General features: G+C 38.8%; 1 protein-coding gene across 5 annotated transcripts in view; it reads right to left on the bottom strand.

The window, feature by feature from the left end:
• oxr1a (oxidation resistance 1a) overlaps positions 1-18,289 on the bottom strand; it is an 83,858-nt gene that overhangs the window by 44,409 nt on the left and 21,160 nt on the right. For all 5 annotated transcript variants that reach the window (XM_077719989.1, XM_077719988.1, XM_077719992.1 and 2 more), the window contains one exon: positions 11,447-11,631. In XM_077719989.1, the coding sequence (XP_077576115.1) occupies positions 11,447-11,631 (185 nt within the window). The remainder of the gene's footprint in view (positions 1-11,446; positions 11,632-18,289) is intronic.

The raw sequence follows: 18,289 nt of genomic DNA, 5'->3' as shown, positions 1-18,289 counted from the left end.
ATGGCTTGAAGGCATTCCTTGAAGAGAAACTCGTGTCATAGTGAGAGGAGGCATATGTGCCAACTGAAAAAAAATGGAATCACAGACATCCAAAATGCCAGCAGGACGCTCTTTAAAGGTCACAAAATGTGAAAATTTACAGAGAACCTCAAGGTTAAAAAATGCATTGTCGCATTACTGTTATTGCAACGGGTATATTGTCAAGATTACTACTGCCATACATTACTGGCATGCTCAACCAATACCAACAAATACACAAAAAAACTATTTTGTGAGCTGAAAGCATATTATTTTTGTCACCGGTACATACAGGTGTGATGTGCTGCTAAAGACTCAATGAGGTTTCTGAGTAAGAAGAAGCAAAGCAAAAGAAACAAAGTGTTGGCTGATGAGTTTTACCATCAACACTGACAATAACCTGCTTCTGCAACAGTTCAATCCACTGCCCACGTTTCCTTCCCAGAATTGTGGCCGTTGCAGATCAATGACTGGTGACGTCTAAGCAAGCTATCTTTCACTGACACTTCCACAGCCCCCGCTCATGGCCATTTATCCTCTGTGGTTGTATGTACTGTCTCAGGCCAGATTGACAAATGATGACCAATGGCTTTGGAGGAAGAACACATCCATGACAAGTCCCTCCCACCTCCAATATTTCCACTTTCCTCTGCTTTCCTCATGGGCAAATCTCATTTGAATAGCTGTTTATGAATCAAGCTGAACATTCACTACTAATTTAATTCCAAGTACAAGTAGAATAAAGCAGTGTTTCAAAACCACTGCACCATTAGCGATGGTCAATGTAATTTCATGAGATTAGAAAAAAAATTAACCAACTATTTGTGGATATTCTAATATTACAAGATTAAAATTGAAATATAATGAACCATAATGTAATAATGAAAGATATGATTGGTTATTTTTAATGTTATATGAAATGCAAGTTGTTTGGTATTATGGTTGTCAATTTTTGGCGGCATAAAGTCTGTAACAACAAAACTCCTTAATCAAGATACTGTAATTTTGGGAGAAATGGTATTAAATTATGAGAATAGAATTGGCAAATTACTTATTTTTAAATCACATGAACCGGAAGTTTTTCTGGGGTCCGCAAACATTTGGTGACGTAAGGTCGGTGGTAAAAATTAGACATTGAAATACTTTCTTTTGTGCCTCGTTTGATTCCTCATTTCATTTCATTTTCTGAACCGCTTTATCCTCATAGGATCGTTGCTAGAGTCTATCCCATGTGACTCCGGGCCAAAGGCGGGGGACAGCCGACACTCACACCTATACCTAGGGCCAAATTAGAGTGTACAATCAGAATACCATGCATGTTTTTGGAGTGTGGGAGGAAAACAGAGTACCCAGAGGGAACCCCCACAGGCCCGGGGAGAACATGCAAAGTCCACACAGGTGGAGGTGACCTGGATTTGAACCTAGGACCCCATAGCGGTGAGGCCGACGTGCTAACCATCTCACGCCATCGGGACGCCCTTGTTTATTTCTGTTGATAAAAATTTAATCGGAATGATTTTATGTTGTAAATATAGAAGCCTTTCAGCCGGTGTCGCCCCTTGAGATTTTTGCAATGCAGAAAGCGTGATGTGGCTCAGAAATTGTTGTGAAACACTGGAATAAAATAGTATAATTCTGGTGGCCAATGTGCATGCATGTGTGAAAGCTAAGAGGAGAACATACACATCTGCTGTATGCCATAGCTCTATTAATGTGGGCACTTTATTAAAAATAATAAAGCACAGCCTTAGACAAAAAACCTAGACAATAACCCTTACAAAAGAGAGAGAGAGAAAGAACAGCAATGAGACAAAGGTCTCTAAACAAACATTCCATTTTGTCATGGGCCAATTTGTCATCTGCAATGAATTCTTGGGACAGAGTTAATTGCTTTCTTTTAAACCTGGACATAGTCGTATATTTCATCATTAGCCCAAAAGGCCTTCCATGAATCACTAAGCTACAACAAAAACACAGAAACATACATTGACTGCCCAACATAAGCCTTTTTTTCCCTGTGTTCTCCCCAAAGGGAATGCAATACAAGTGCGCTCTGGGATCAGAGAAAATTATAGCCAAACAGACAGGTGGCAAGAAATTCAGGACTCACTTTGTCTGCTGTAAAACTGTCTTCACTCTGGACAGTACACATCCATCACCTGATATTGTCGGCTCCACAAGTACACTAAATTGGATAATGAATCTCACCTTCAAGGAGGCCCAGTAAATGGATAATTGTGGGTTACATTTGTAGCTGGGGACATATTACTTCATTCAGGGTGTTATTTAAAGAGGCTTATTAATAGTAAATATCCAAACTTAATTAAATGTAAATATTATTCATTCATTGATTAGCAATTTGTCAGGGTTGCGGGGTGCTGCAGCCTATCCCGGCTGACTTCGGGCAAAAGGCGGACTACACCCTATAAATTGGTTGCCAGTCATTCGTAGGGAAAACCGAGTTAGACGAACAGTTGCACACAACCTCAATCACAGCACCACTGAGTGGAAATCGACACCACCCTGCCCGGATTGAAGGCAGATGAACGAAACAGGACACCACTTGTGATGCCACTGTAAATATAAAAATAATTACGATGAACTGTAAACAGTTTTGGGGTGCAAATATGTAGCTTTAATTAATTCACAAGGCCATAAACACATTTTGAGTTGAACGTTTTTCTTCTCAAATTAACAATCATATTATAATTTTATAAAGGTTCTGTAAGGCTTAGCAGCAGGGATGATGAGCGAGCTGACTGGGTCACTATCACCTAACACATATTCTAGTTAAATATAAACTCTATGTGTGTATTTTACACTCAGCAATGTGTCATTCAATATTTCCAGGTAAAAAATATTTTTGGAAAATCTGTATCAAGTCAAGCCAGTCGCTTTGCGCTCAGACAATCTTGGTGTCAATCAAATACATCATATCTTATCCCTCAACATCTCTAAATGTAAAACTTAAGGGTGACATCAGATATATGTAACAGAAACAGCATTTTGCCAGCAGACTGACCCCTCCCCTCGTAAAATCCAAATATGTTCTATTACTCCTAACCAACTGGTGATTAAGTAAGCCATCTAACATAGCGCCCCCTTTTTACAGATAGTGGTAATGAAACTGGGACTTTGATGGTTTTGTGGGTGATGATGACGTGAGTACATTGTAAAATGGCTAAATAAAGTACAACCGAACTCAGTTTTGCTTCCGTCACTGCGCACCGGAAATAGCATCTATGGCTGCTTCCGTAGCTAAGCCAGCGCTATAACGGTTCGTATTCATCAATAAATAATATATTAATGCCATGCCTAGCTGCGTCTAAAAGAATGGCACATCCTTTGTGTGTGTAAAATACAGAAATAGCACTTGTTATTGACACTGCGGCTAAAAATACGATGCGCCTAATAGTCGTGAAAATACGGTACACTAAAACAGACAAAGCCGCATTTGCAATACAATATGCTCAAGAAGAAAACAGGAGAACAAACACTAAAAAATATAATAATAGCATATGCACTAAATTCATAAAAAATTGAAGAAATAAGTAAACAACAAGCAACTACACCTAAGACATGAAAATAACATCTTAGCAATTTGCAATAAGATACACTTGATTAATTTGTGTATTAATAGAGAATCTTAAAATAATTTCCTAGTCAACCACAAACTTAAATTGAATAAGATCAAGATGTAGCCGTCATGCAACAGTCCTGGAGAAAATACTGCTTTACTCAGGAGTCATAAAATAATGAGATCATTATATTACCCTTCTTCTGTACGTTTCATGGGTCATAGATGGTCAGAAGCTGCCAGGACACGCAGCCGCCAATTAAATGTGGCAGGATAGAGCCCACAGCCTGTGCACGGCTCACTATGTCTGCCTCATACACATGTCCCCAAATACAAACTGTCAACAACTAGAGGGCATTAATCGTGACTTTACTTTCAGCATGCATCACCGTTGGATATTGTTTCTGTCACAAAATCCGACAATAGATGCCACATATTTGAACTGAGTAATTGAGTACTTTTCATTGTAAAATGTATAGGTTGTTGACGGTTTAATTTTTCCGCACGGCTGCATATCAAGTCTACCTGCCCCTCGAGCTTGCTTCTAACTGATTGCAACAAGATGGAATGGTTGCAACCTGATGAATGTTTCGTTTGCCATTATGTTTCTTTGTCACTGTTTCCTGAGAGTTGATATTCAGTAAATGTCCAAAGCAATGACCCGTATGAGAAGACCGCGTACCGCTGGCCAGCTAATTCATGTCCTCCAGCTACTCTTCCTCTTAGATAAACCACTGCATGGCAAATGTGACCCTGAAACATGTGCAGTACATTCTAATAAAGGGGCAAGAAGAGAATGAGGAACAAGCAATGTAGGGCGCAAGGTGTTTATGGATTTGTCATAAATAGGTTTAGGGCACTTTCCCTCCTAGGAAAAGGTAACCTCTTTGAAACTTTAATAAATGATCAATGATGAATGATAAATAATAAATCATCACAATTTGCAATTGTCTTGTGTAGAGAATCATAGATAGCAAAAACAAATATAATTCCATATTATCCATTAGGGATTACATAAAGAGGATCAATATCTTTCCAGATTTGCGACCTGAGAGTTGAGGATAAAGAATATGGAAAATAATGCTGTGCTCATGAAGGAGGGCCAAGCTACAAAAATCTAAAGTATTTTTATTTATTTTTTGTGGCCCTTCCCGAAGTTTCCTTTTTTGCCCTGTTGGGGTTTTGGGAGTTATGAACTGTTCTTTAGGTGTTCGGCCCTTATAGACATTTTATTTCCATTAAGGGGAATATAAATAAATGTGACTTGACTATGTAAAGAAAATAACACTACTACTATATAATACATACAATAAATAATAGCTACTGTTAAGTTTTCAAATAGTTCTCTACACGTGAAACCAGTCTTTCATGAGAATAAAGTAAACAAATATCAGTTGTTATATGAAGTGGCAGATCTTGTTTTCTTTGCACTGTGAAATAAATCAATATACGGGCTGGACCTGGCGTTTGATTGCAGGAAAACTGCTTACTTTTCATTTGGGGTATGTGTAATCAATCCAAAGCAGGGGATGGTGAAAGCCTTTTTCGAACTAAGTATGGGAAACAGAAAGTGTGGCATTTATAAATTGACCTCATCAAGACAGGAGCTACCAAAAGACACCCAGGAAAAATATTACATCAGTAGACTAATATAATGTACTGCATATGATTCTTTTTTTAGTGGAGAAGTGCAAACATTTTCAGTTGCAGGTGTCTTGCTTTACTTTTCCCTGTTGCAGAGCCGTTTGAATAAAGCTAGATGTCATCGTAATCCAAGTCGGGGAAATAGTATCTACAAATCTTAGTGTCATTGTTGTGAGGACATCCAAGGATTTAGATCAACATGAAGTTTGACATACATATGACTGCATGTCTCCTCGTAGATAAAAATTTGCATTTAACTTTGGAACATGTGAATGTAGAGTATACTTAGAGGCTGGCTAATAGCACACATCTTTGAAAACATGAAGGTTACAGGAGCTATTCAAAAACCCAGAATTGATTTAAGGGCTTTATGGATCATCTCTGGAGACATTTACAAATGACAAATGCCAGGGAAATATCTAAAGGACATTAGATGCAGCTCTGACATCATAGAAATGGCCATGACATTGAGGATAAGTGTTTCTTTTTATTCCATGTGCGTGCCTGTAAAATCTTGACCTTGGTCTTGACACAATTCAAGATTTTTTATATAGTGTGCTTCAAATATACTCGTTTGAGGATTCAGTTAAAATATCAAGTCTTTTAACTCCAAAGAATAGTTTGTATTGTCACAGAAATTCTGCCAGGCTGCAAATTCTACAGATGATGATTACTGTTTCAGCTTCCGGCAGGCATCGTGTGGGCAGTCACGATGGTTTGGGCCCCCTCGACGGGCAAGTCACCAACCCTGTTAAAACCGGTCATAGTGCTGACTAAGATGAACAGTACAGTAGTATCACAGGGGGGCATGGCACACTACAAGAACAAGAATCAACTTCCTGAAGTAGCTCTGCATTACAGCATACAGAGCAAGTGGAACTGCACCCAAGAGTCAGAAAATTATCACTAGAAACAAAAACTAGCGGGTAAAAAAAAATGAAGATGGGAGAAATATGGAGACAATGAACAATGGACCAAAAAGGAATGACTGTGTGGCTGCAAAAAGCCCAAGTTGGAGAGGGGAGCGATAAACGGCCTTTCATTGGATCACGTGGATTCCATGCTGTCTTGGGTGGCTACGTGACCAGCCAGTAGCACTAGGGCAAGAGAGCTCAGGCTTATCTCTGTGCACACAAGTAGCTCTGCTGGCAAAAAGCGCTATAGCAAGGCTGAGGGTGCTAACAGAGAACTACAAACTGGACTGCACACTGTCACACTGTCATCACAGATGTAAATTTATTTTGTCAAATTTTATAATCTAAAAATGAATAATTGTATAAATCATCCACTACACATCATTTTAAAATAAAGCTTTGAGCCATCGATGTGTTAATAACAGCATTTAGAGACATTTTCTTCTTTTGCAAGACATACTATCACCCAATCAGTACGAAACGTAATAACGTTAGCTCATTATTATACAAACGCTTGTGGGGAGGGGGCTTCTTAATCTACCCCGGAATACATTTCATGTAAATTCAGATCACGAAAGTAGCTCTCGCCTACTTCTTCTTTCGCATGAAAAATGTGCTGACTTTATTTCAATTGCTTTGTGTAACATGATTACAAAATTGCAATGCAGTAAGTGGGCTATGTGCAAGGCTGCAACAGAGAAATACAGAGGCTGTATGATTTTTTTTTTGCCAATGGTACCAGCTCATGCCTTCGCCATGTGTTCAGATTTGATGAGAAAAAACATCAGAGACTTCTACAGTGATGGATAAAAGAGAAGAATTACTGTTACCATTGTCTTTTATGTACTTGGGCATTTTTTTTGTCCCTGGGTAATTTGGTTCATTTCAGCCAGCTTGTGTCTCCCCTTCTGGAAACGCATGATATCAAATTCCCTTCGGATACAGCAATGCTACTTTTTCATTGGCTGATCGGTAATTATAGCCTCGTACTTGATCGGCTTGACAAACTCTGAACTCTTAAAAGTTCACAGGTAAACTGGATCAATAGATTTCATTCACTTCACTCAAAAGATTTGTCCTTTTGTACAAATATTTCATGAATGACACAACACTTCTTCAGCAAAGCAGTGCAACATGGCAAACATCATCATGAAATTGACTTAAATGTAGATGAAATACAATGTATGGCATGTGGACGGATGTAGATGCATGCATCTCAAACTAATTGCTTGAGACTGTAGCCTCCAGTAGATAACATTATTGGTCGTACATGTACGGAATGCGCAACTAGAAGTTAAACAGACGACTAAAAAATGCCATACTAACCTGATTTGTATATCCTTTCTCATTAGCTTTTCCTAGAAAATGAGGAAATGTTAGGCTGCTAGAATGAGGCATATTGACAGCCTGCGTATGTTAACATAACACAGTTAAATGTCAGAATTGCACATAACATTTAAGAGATGGTTTTCTTTAAAAAGAATCATCAGACACAGTATAATATGAGCTTTACCCCATTTGACCTTCATTGTAACATTACATGCAGGTAAGTTGCTTATTATAAACCACTGTGTCACTGTGGCATGTATATAATTGGCACTTCTGGCCACTATCCTGACGTGTAAACACCAAATCCACCTGAGATACAAACAACAAATGCAGGATGAAAACAACCACTGTGTCTAGCCTGCAGTGTTGGATATAACCGTCAAACACCCCACTGATTAGCTTCCAATGTCGGATTATCGGGGGGAAACACTTTCATCACAAGCACACTGAAGCTAAACTCCTTCTGAAATTAAAGAGGCAACAAAACTGCAAATTAAAATCTCACACTATCAATCAGGTCAATGTATTGAATATCTGTTGATTTAATTCTGACCTCCGAGTCTTTTTCATGAAACTGCATATTGAGCTCACTTTGTTGAAAGCTTCCAGGAGGTTAGTGTATTGCTCCCCCAGCAACGACTCCAACCCCTTCGACCTGGCAGTGAAAATCCAATGAATAACTAACAGGGGAGTAATCTGTCTCATGGCTGCTATGGTACCACTACTCTTGACTGTACCGTGCTTGTGTCTTTTTTATTAGCATTTGCTCTGTCAGGTGTTGGAGAGAAACTATGCTGAGCTTGCATAGTCACCCAATCAGTGCCCGAATGAGTTTAGCCCAATGCAACACATTGACAGTCTAAAACAGTGGTCTCCAAACTATTTCACAAAGGGCCGCAATGGGTACGGGTTTTCATTCCAAACCAGAAAGAGGCCACATTTTCACCAATCTGGTGTACTACAAGTGCAATCAATGGATTGCAGTCAGGTGCTTCTTGTTTTCTGCTGAAATCTTATTTATAAAACTGTCTGTGCTGGATTGGTTGGAACAAAAACCTGCTCCCACACCGGCCCCTGAGGACTGGTTTGGGGACCCTTGGTCTAAAAGGTCATTAACATGCAGATTTTTCATAAGTGCAGTGGTACCTCTTCTTGTGAATCCTTCTACATTCAAAATATTCAGGTTACAAAAAGTGTCGATGAGAGAACTTTTTACCAAGATATAAAAACAAAATTGCAAAGTTATCAAATGACAAACTTAAACCTCACCTGAAGATAAAACACACATCCTGTATGTGGTAATCTATTTAGAAATAGTTGTGCTAGAAATACTTTTCAATTGGCCAACACCTCACTGGTTTCCCATTTACTAGAAGGAAGTTGCGTCTCCATGATGCCAGAACCGAGGTCAGTGCGCTGCAGGCATATGATGTAAATATGTGTGGGTTAGCGGCCACAACATTTGAGAAGACCTTCCATGCAGATGCTAGAACTGGCCTAAAATGGGGTAGTGGCTACTGGCAGTTTGAGCATGGCCGTCTGTCCAAATTCCCCTTTTCTGGGAACTTTTGAATCTTCTCCGGGATCAGCTTCAGCTGTGGTTGAGTTCCTGTTTCGTGCGCTTTCGACTCTCGTTTGTCACTGACTTGTTTTTTCATTGTGTGTGACATAATTTTAAGTTATTAAGCTCTCTGTTTACTCAGCTGCCACACATAATTCCATCCCATTGGAAAATGCATTTTTTAAATTCATTTTCAAAGATACATTTTTAAAAAGGTTTTCTCATTTTGCATACATACATATATTTGCCTTCATATTTAGTATACTTTTTTGTTGACAATCCTGAACAATTTGAATGAACAAAGAAAAAATCTTCTTGTTTTAACGTTTTGAAAAAAGGAGGAAGCCGACTCTACCACACCTGAATCAAATCGTCAACTCATCGGCAAGCTGTCCAGAAGCTTCATACCGGTCCCGATTATTTGATTCAGGTGTGTTGTTGGAGGGAGAGAGACTGTATAGGGGCTCTCAAGGGCCGGTCTAGACCACCCCCGCTGTAGAGGTTCACCCACTTGACTTCGGTGTGGGCTGGCAAGGATTCGATTCCAGCTGGTGGCGGAATGACTGTGAGTGTATATGGTCATTTGTCTCTTTATGTGCCCTACAGCAGACTGGCGAGCAGTCTAGGGTGTAGGCTGCCTTTCGCCAGAAGTCAGCTGGTTTAGGCTCCAGCACCCCCTGCAACCCTTTCGAGGATGCGAGGTTAGGGAAGATGAATGAATGAAAAAAAAAGGGAGAAAAACAGCTGGCACTCTTACTATGTGTGTCCATGCAAAGAACTTATGGTTTATTTATCTTCAATCGTGTTGGATTAAAATAATAATAACATTTCTATTCACTCTACGGTTCATTCAATTTTTTCCCTATAATTAATTATAGGCATTTATAGATCCCCAAATGATTAATATTGTACTGGAAGATATTACACGGCTGTATGCAGGTGAAAATACCAAGCTGACCAGGCAGCTTTCATGGAGACAAGACCCTGATGACAATCTTCCAAGAAGTGCAATTTATTTTCCCTATGGAGCCATGCTGTCATAATGATATGTGATGTAGAAAAAGCCATATACAGACAGGCCATTACTGCCGACTGTCACAATGACGTGGGCTGAATACAAGAGGCGAATTGAATATTCTACAATCAGCCTATAGAAACTGTGATGCTCAGATTTGTTTGGCACTGGAAAAAAGGTACCATATTTTTCAGAATATATAAGAATATATATATATATATATATATCCCCTACATATACTAAGTCGCTCTGGAGTATAAGTTGTATTTCTTTCTTTTTCCCTAAACAAACATATGCAAACAATGTGGCTTCTGTAACAAATGCCCACTAAGTCCAAAATAGCGAATAAGCAATTTATGCTCATAAAAATGATTTTAGACTCTTGCTTGAGGCATCACCTCACTTTCAAGTTAATCCTGTGTAACTAGACAACTATTAAGTGTTATATCTGTCAACCCTATGGGCAATAATAGCAAATGCAATGATTTCAGACTCCCCACGAGGACACAAAACTGATAAAGCGACAAAAATAAGATCTCCAAAAGCAAAACACAGAAATAGGAAAAGCACGAAAGGGCTAAAGTTCTCTATGTGCCACAGGCAGAGAAAATGGTGATTTGATTGACGTTTTTCCAATTTTTAAGTTTTAACTATAGCTCTCTATCAAGATGTTGCCTTAAGTGACAATCTGCAATGACATTCGTACTCACCCGAGTAATAGTCGTTTACTGAAAATGCACTTGTGTTTTTCTTATTTGCGGAGCTCAATCTAAAAGTGCAGATGTGTGGCACAGAGTTATGTTATGACGACCTCAGTGAGAGGCATTAAAATGAACGAATAAATGTGAGGTTAGAGAACTAAAACAGGTTTACTGATAATTCAAAATTATTCATTGTGGCACCCAGTACCTTCCCTAACGCAAACAGAATTAATTGCTTTTGCATATGCTTAAGCATGACATTTAGTGCAAAAGCCACTCGTGTTTGCCTGTACAGTGTTTGTAAAACGAAAAAAGCAAACGGCTTTCCTCAAGGCCAAAGTCTAAGAACTGAAGAGAGGCTACACCATTGGTAGGTGTTCCTTTTTGGTTGTTTTTGACCTTAAGTACTTAAATGTGAAACAATTACAGATTATTTTTCTGCGCTGTTGTTTAGTTCTTTACCATTTACGATTTTAGATTATTTTGTATACGACAAAAAGTTATAATTGGTTCACCAACTAAAACTACAATTGAGTTTTATTGCAGATATTTTTGGGGGTAAATCTAAAAGCACAAGTTACCTTTGCACCACATTTATCTCCATACAACAACGTGCCCTTAGGTTTCAATGTCTCTATGACAATAGAATATGAAGTCGATACAGAAAAGAGGAAAGAAATCACCTACCAATGGTATAGCCTCTCTTCAGTTCGCTAAGCCGTGGGCTGCGACGCTGGGAGTTTGCGGTGTTGTTTTCTTGCACTGCAAGGACAGTGGCTGTTTTGGCTGCTTTGCTGAGGGGCGAAGCAGGCATCAGCGTCGGGGAGAAACCTTGACTGGCAATATCCACTGACTGAGACTTATTTTTCAACCTGAAGTGAATGGAAAACCACAAGGAAAAAAATCATTTTAAAATATATATGTTGTGATTTGAGGGTATACATTAGTATGAAAGGGAAAGGGCACATACAGGGTACGTAAACTTTTGCACGCCACTGCTTGAAATTCAGAATGAGTCTTGAAATCGTCTTTGAGTGACCTTCACTGCTGCCGGGTATATTTGCATTGGTTGACTTGAAAGGATTTTAATAGGAAATTACATCACGTATGCCATGTTAATCTGGAGCAAGAATCCATAGGTTAATCGTGCCTTTGTGAAGGTGAACTTTATAGCCACACACTTCTTGCACAAAAGTAGAAAACCACAAAGACAAGTTTTAGTGTTTACAACAAACAATGAATAGCTGCATGGATATAGAGTTTTGACAGTGCATTCGATGTTTCAGTTTAAGCTCTATTATGACAAATACAATTATGTTCAATAATTACAGGGATTTATTCATGAGGCCAGGCCAGTTTATATGCCACTTTACATACTGCAATATTATTGGTCATGATAACTTATAAAAAGCAGACTGAGATTCAGGGTGTTTGCGCTTTTAAACTATTGAGGACCTAGGACTCTATCGCTTAATGCAACAGTGTTTCTTTTTTAATTATTTTTTTTTACCTCTCATTTCATTGAATACATGTGCTTTGTCGCAAAGCCCCTCCTGTGAGCACTGAGCGATGTACATAAACAAAGACAACACCTCGAGTTGATACTATCATGACAACTGAAAAAAAGTGTACATGACAGTATCCAGGCACAGGCATTTTGATTTTATTCCTCTTTTTTCAAATCTGCCCAGGCCCTGGAAGCTGTAGCATAGGCACAGACATTTAGATTTAATTCTTTTTTTTTTTTTTTTTTAAATCTGACCAGGCCCTGGAAGCTGTAGCATAGGCACAGGCATTTAGATTTTTTTAAAAAAATCTAACCAGGCCCTGGAAGCTGTAGTATAGGCACAGGCATTTTGATTTTATTCCTTTTTTTTTTAAATCTGACCAGGCCCTGGAAGCTGTAGCATAGGCACAGCCTTGCTTAGCTGGCATTGCTTAGATTTGGTTTGGCAAAGGATGCATGCAAAAGGAAATTTGAGGCTAAGTCAAAGCATACTTATCACACTTGCGGTAAGAGGGATTAGCCCAGAAAAGAAGAGCCTGTCTTTGCAATGCTGTCTTTTCATCCTCTTAGCTTTTTTACCCATACCTTAAAATGAGAGTCACACAATATTTTGCACTCTATACAGAGGAATGTGCTATATTGAGCCTGATGAACAGTGTTGGCAACCAAATGATATTTTGACTATTAAAATGTTGAGGTTAAGCTGAATCTTTCAGTAGTTCAATTCAAAGCAATTACTTGTGCTTACTTCCGGCCACCATTTTAGTTTGGCACCTCACATTTGAAGTTTCAATTATATTTCATTCTAGATGTTTAAGGACACATGATTTAACCTTAACCATAAGTGTCCAGCATTTGTAAAACCAATTAAAACAACTGTATTTAACATGATGTGCAAATACTGCATAGAGAATATATTTTTAATGAAACCTAAACCAAGCTTTTGGAATAATCTATTCCATTTTGTATGGTTGAATTAAACATTAGAATTTGTCTAACCAGCATACTGCCACAAATAATTTAATATATGTGCATTCCATTTATAAATTTATAAATTTCATGCAGACCTGCAAGGTAAACTTCATGCTCCCTCGCCTACAACTACTTAATTTTAGAAAATGAAAATATGAGTTGATCAGGTAGGTGGATGAGTGGTTAGCATGTTGGCCTTACAGTTCTAGGATCCTGGGTTCAAAACCAGGTCAGTCCACCTGTGTGGTGTTTGGATGTTCTCTGCATGGGTTTTCTCAAACTACACTGTTCTACCAGATACAATTTTTGATTATAAGCATAATATGATTCATTTAGCTAAACTAATAACAGTAATCACAATGATAGACTCGGTCAATGCATAAGGTCAATGACCACAATTATACTGCACTTAAAATATATCCAAGCATAATGTGGCTCTAATTAAGCATATGTTATACTTGTTTCAAGAACATGACGAGAATAATATCTGTTAACAATATTATCAATATCATTTTACCTCACACATATCAAAACAGTCATTTCAAACGTGCACTGAAAGCAATCATTACCAAACCATTACAGATGTGTGAATAGCTCATGTTTAACAAGCAAGTCATAGTCAAGGGATTAGACTAAAGCTCTGGTCCTGCTCCTGACACCAAGAGAACTAGGGCAACAACAACCTGTGGCCATGCATGTTAATGAGGCCTCTATTGCATCCGGGAGCATAATGAAATACGGCTGAACCTCGACACTCTTCGCCATGCTGTCGGACACCTCCGCATAATGATGTATAGAGCATTATGCCACATTACACTCATTTCCCCTCGATAAATGCCACAGCACCCATTCTCTGTTGAAGGGTTATTGGGCAGTTTTGAGCAATGAGGCTTTTAACCTTCATGTCAATGTAATAAGAGCTTAAAGATAGCGACAACACAGAAACTGTATGAGCGGGATCATGGGTATAAATAGCATATGGCGTGAGCCCTTTTTCTTGATCCCTTTTTTCTTGAAACCTCTAAATATATTTGTGCTTTTAGACATGTGTGAATTATCTAGCAGATGTTTCGAAATATAAGCCATTATTCAACTTTTTTTTTTATTTAAAAGCACAGAACTTGAGATAGAGGGGCTTGTTTTCAGAGACTGTGTCCATCTGTTTTGGTACAAAAAATACTAAAAAATTATTGTCAGCACAGGTAATGGCATGTGTTTGGAATTTGGTACTCAAATGATTTTGGAGAAAGAGCGGTCTGTAAGTAACTGTTTCAGTGGACAAATTTCCCTTACCACATTTGTGTGATCTGCCAGGGCCATCTGTTGTACTTCCTCATAGCAAGTGCAAGTCAACCTTCCACTGATCAAACCACTTTCCGTTATTTTCAGACAGAAACCATGTTACGTCAACAAGTCTGCCCATTTTAAGGGAAATGTGAAGGAGTCTGCTTTTGTTATTTTGTTGATTTTCACTACCGTATCCAGTGCCCTCTTTCCAGAGCACAGAGTTGCACCTGCCTATGAAGTTATCAAATTTGTTATTATGATATAATCATATTATGTAGAAAAAGACAAAGAGTTTTGATTGCATCTGCAGTTGAAGATGTCCATTGAAATTATTTTCTTGTGGGAAATTAGAGAAACAACGAAAATGTATCTATTCTTAGCATCACCAGGTTATATTTTTAACGACTACTGCATGTCTAATCACTTTTGTAACTGAAGCCAATGGCCTAGGGGTGATCTCATGCTTAAAGATCCATTAATTTGGTAAAATGACAAGTAACTACTAATAAATGGTATCCATATGGGTCGATCACATAATCGTGTGTGGATACTATAATTTATCAAATATGTTTTTGCATGTAGAGCCAGCATTGATACCCAACATTTACACCAGAATACCAGAAGAAAACACTACCAAACATTCAGCCGCGTTTCAAAACAGCTGACATTTTTATTCTTCTATCACTTAGTAGAATCTGCCAACAACAATGCCAAACTGCTCTACTAAAAAGGTCAATAAATCGCCCAATGAGGAAAAAGGCTACTATCCATTTTCCAAAATGTATTGATGCACCATTAAAACGCACAATGGCCAGAGCTTTTCGGATGATTTGCCGAGGAATTATCTTAAGTGTCAAAAGGCATGGAGGGAGTAGAGAAGTTGGGGGGAACTCATTATGTGTCTGGCTGAGACTCTAGGGCAAGTGTGGCAAACACACGGCTTTCTAGCTGCATGCGGCTCCCAGCTTCTAAAAATATGTTGTAAATACCGTGGCTCTTTGCCACGTTTCATTTTTTCTTTATTCACTTAAAACATGCTCAAATCCATCATTATATTTCAAAAGATTTGGCAGATTGATTTATGTTTTGCTGCTTCAGACGTTAGGTGTGTCTCTTTGACTCTCACAGTTTCAAATTTTGGGCTTTTTGCTCCTAACTTGATCGCCCTAGAGTCTAGGGCATGTTGTTTTTCTTTTCTCACTTGCTGGGAGTCTGTACAGTGACACTTGGATAAAAAAAAACAAACACCCTGTCAGAGTCAGCTGTTAAATCACGCACAGCCTCCAGTGGGTGACTCAGAGAGTACCCATGTGTAGCATGGGACTATGACTGCAGTCTGCTACTGTCCTACTTCACTGTTTCTCCCTGTTCCTCGTTGCTAGCCTCAATGTTTTTCTTGTCCTCTCATTGGCTAACTGCCGATGAGTGCCATCAGAATGATTGGTCAACATTATTAGAGGCAACAACGTCGAAGCGGTGTGGATTGTGATAGTGCAGGAATCAGAGATGCATTGTTTCAACTGATAATGTGCAGCAGCATGTTCAAAAAACCATGCAAGCTCATTATGGCTCCAAGATAAGTGTAGGAAAGCTGGAAAGTTATGCTTCACACTTCATCAAACTGTATTTATAATCTTGGAAAGAAAAATATCCTTGTTAAGAAATAAAAAAGAAAATCACTAACATAAATGCTATGCCGACATTTAAACAGAACCGCAGGAAAATAATAAAAATTAGTAGATAGCCTTTGTCGATTCATGCATTTTCTAAACTGCTTATCCTCACAAGGATCGTGGGGGTGCTGGAGCCTATCCCAGCTCACACCCTGAATTGGTTACCAGACAATTGCAGTACAAAAGTTGATGGATAATCATTCATCATTGTTGTGCAATGTGCAAATGTCCATCCTTTTGGATACATGGGATATTTAGTCGAAAAAAATAATCAATAAAGTTCTGCGCTTACGCATACTTCCTTTGGAACAACCCCAAAAATGATAGGATTTGTTTCAAAACAAAGGACCGGTGGTTTTCTCAGCCATAATAATACTTCCCTTATGATTTTTTTTTTAAATGTGAAAGCGATAGAGGCTACTTATGTAATCAATTCTGAATCGATTGCCACGCTGGATTTGCACAAGACAAAATATTTGTCAGAACTTGTAACTCGGATGATTCACAATGCACTTGTGTTACCCAATTCATCCGGTTCACAGTGCATTTGAATCAAATACAGAAGTACGAAGTGTAAGCCGTAGCGATGGTGTGAATTTCGAGGCATTTAAATTGGGGATTTGGTACTTTTCTGAAATGGTTGCTCCAAAATATTTTTTAAGTGACAATATTTTTGGATATAGAGTGTTTAGGGAATTTTTTCAGAGTCCCAGAGTTTGCGTTACTTAAGTTCCGGAAATTCAGGAGAAGTTGGCAGCTTTGATAATGCAACAATGGACTGCAATCAGTCAGGATTTGGTTCAGAAGTTGATCGACAGCATGCCAGGAAGAATTCCAGACGTCTTGAAAAAGATGGGTCAACACTGCAATATCGAGCTATTGCATGTAATTCTCAATAAATCCATTCATACTAGTGAAATGCTTTTAATTGTATGTCATCATATCATAGAAACATCTGGGAAACACCCCAAAACCCTCAAGGAACAGACTTTGTGAAAATGTAATATTTGTGACATTCTCAAAACTTTTGGCCAGGACTCTGTCATGTTAGTTTGTCATTCATTCAGGAGTGCGGATTTTGAAGTCATACTTATACAGGACAAGATGGCATGGCTCAAAATATTAATTTGAGTTCATCCTAAAATGATGTTTGACGGGATAAAGGTGAGATTTTTTTCTCACAATTCCTCCAATCATGATTTTTTCTTTTTTTATAAAGAATATCTTATTTTCATATGAGGCATTGAATGATCACCACACATTTCCAGCACATCTGAGAAAGGAAGACAGACTCTTGTGTCCGCGCAACTTGCTCTAGCCAAACTCCACAACCTTCGCCCCTGACTTTTGATGGTCTCGACAACTCTATTCTCACGAACCATTCTGGTAGGCCTTGCGCACACCGCCTGATAGTAATTCAATATATGTGTACACTTATGTTTCCATGCATTTCCAGTTGTCTGCTTCCTCCCACACATGGAGTATAATAACCCGAAGCTATTGAAGTGGTGTGTCCTCAGGCAGTGCACTTTCTAATAGAAAGAAAAAAAATATGGCACACATTCAGATTGACACCTTTAGTTAAAACGTGCACATTGGTGAAGTGGGAACATCATTCCTATTTGTGCCAGCTGAATACTGAAAAATCTGATTTTCTCCACCAGCATGCACACTTTCACATCTGGTATTTGCAAAGAAGGCACAGACTGGCCGCAGGCACCGACAGCTGCCACCACTGGTGTCACTGGCACAGGCTGATCAGGTCGCATATTTACCCTGCCCCCCATAGGTCAACTGGAAATGCATGTGTGGAATCATGTGATGATTTCCAGTTTGCATGATGACTGTTATATTGTGAGCGTCTGGCAATGATGATAAAATACATCCTAGGCTCTTCCTGATTTCAACTTCTCCTTTCTACTTCTGTTCCTAAAAAAAACATGTCTTCTTCCCTCCTGTGTGCAGTCAGTTGGCAGCCTGCTGGTTGACCCAATGCCCCTCTGCAGCAGGCACATTTGGCAGCAGTTGCCATATTCTACAACTTGCTGAAATGCACAGTGCTTATTAATAGCTTACTCTAATTTGACAAAA

The sequence above is a fragment of the Stigmatopora nigra genome, chromosome 7, assembly GCF_051989575.1.
Source record: "Stigmatopora nigra isolate UIUO_SnigA chromosome 7, RoL_Snig_1.1, whole genome shotgun sequence".
NCBI lineage: Eukaryota > Metazoa > Chordata > Actinopteri > Syngnathiformes > Syngnathidae > Stigmatopora > Stigmatopora nigra.
This window is presented reverse-complemented; position numbering and strand designations above follow the sequence as displayed.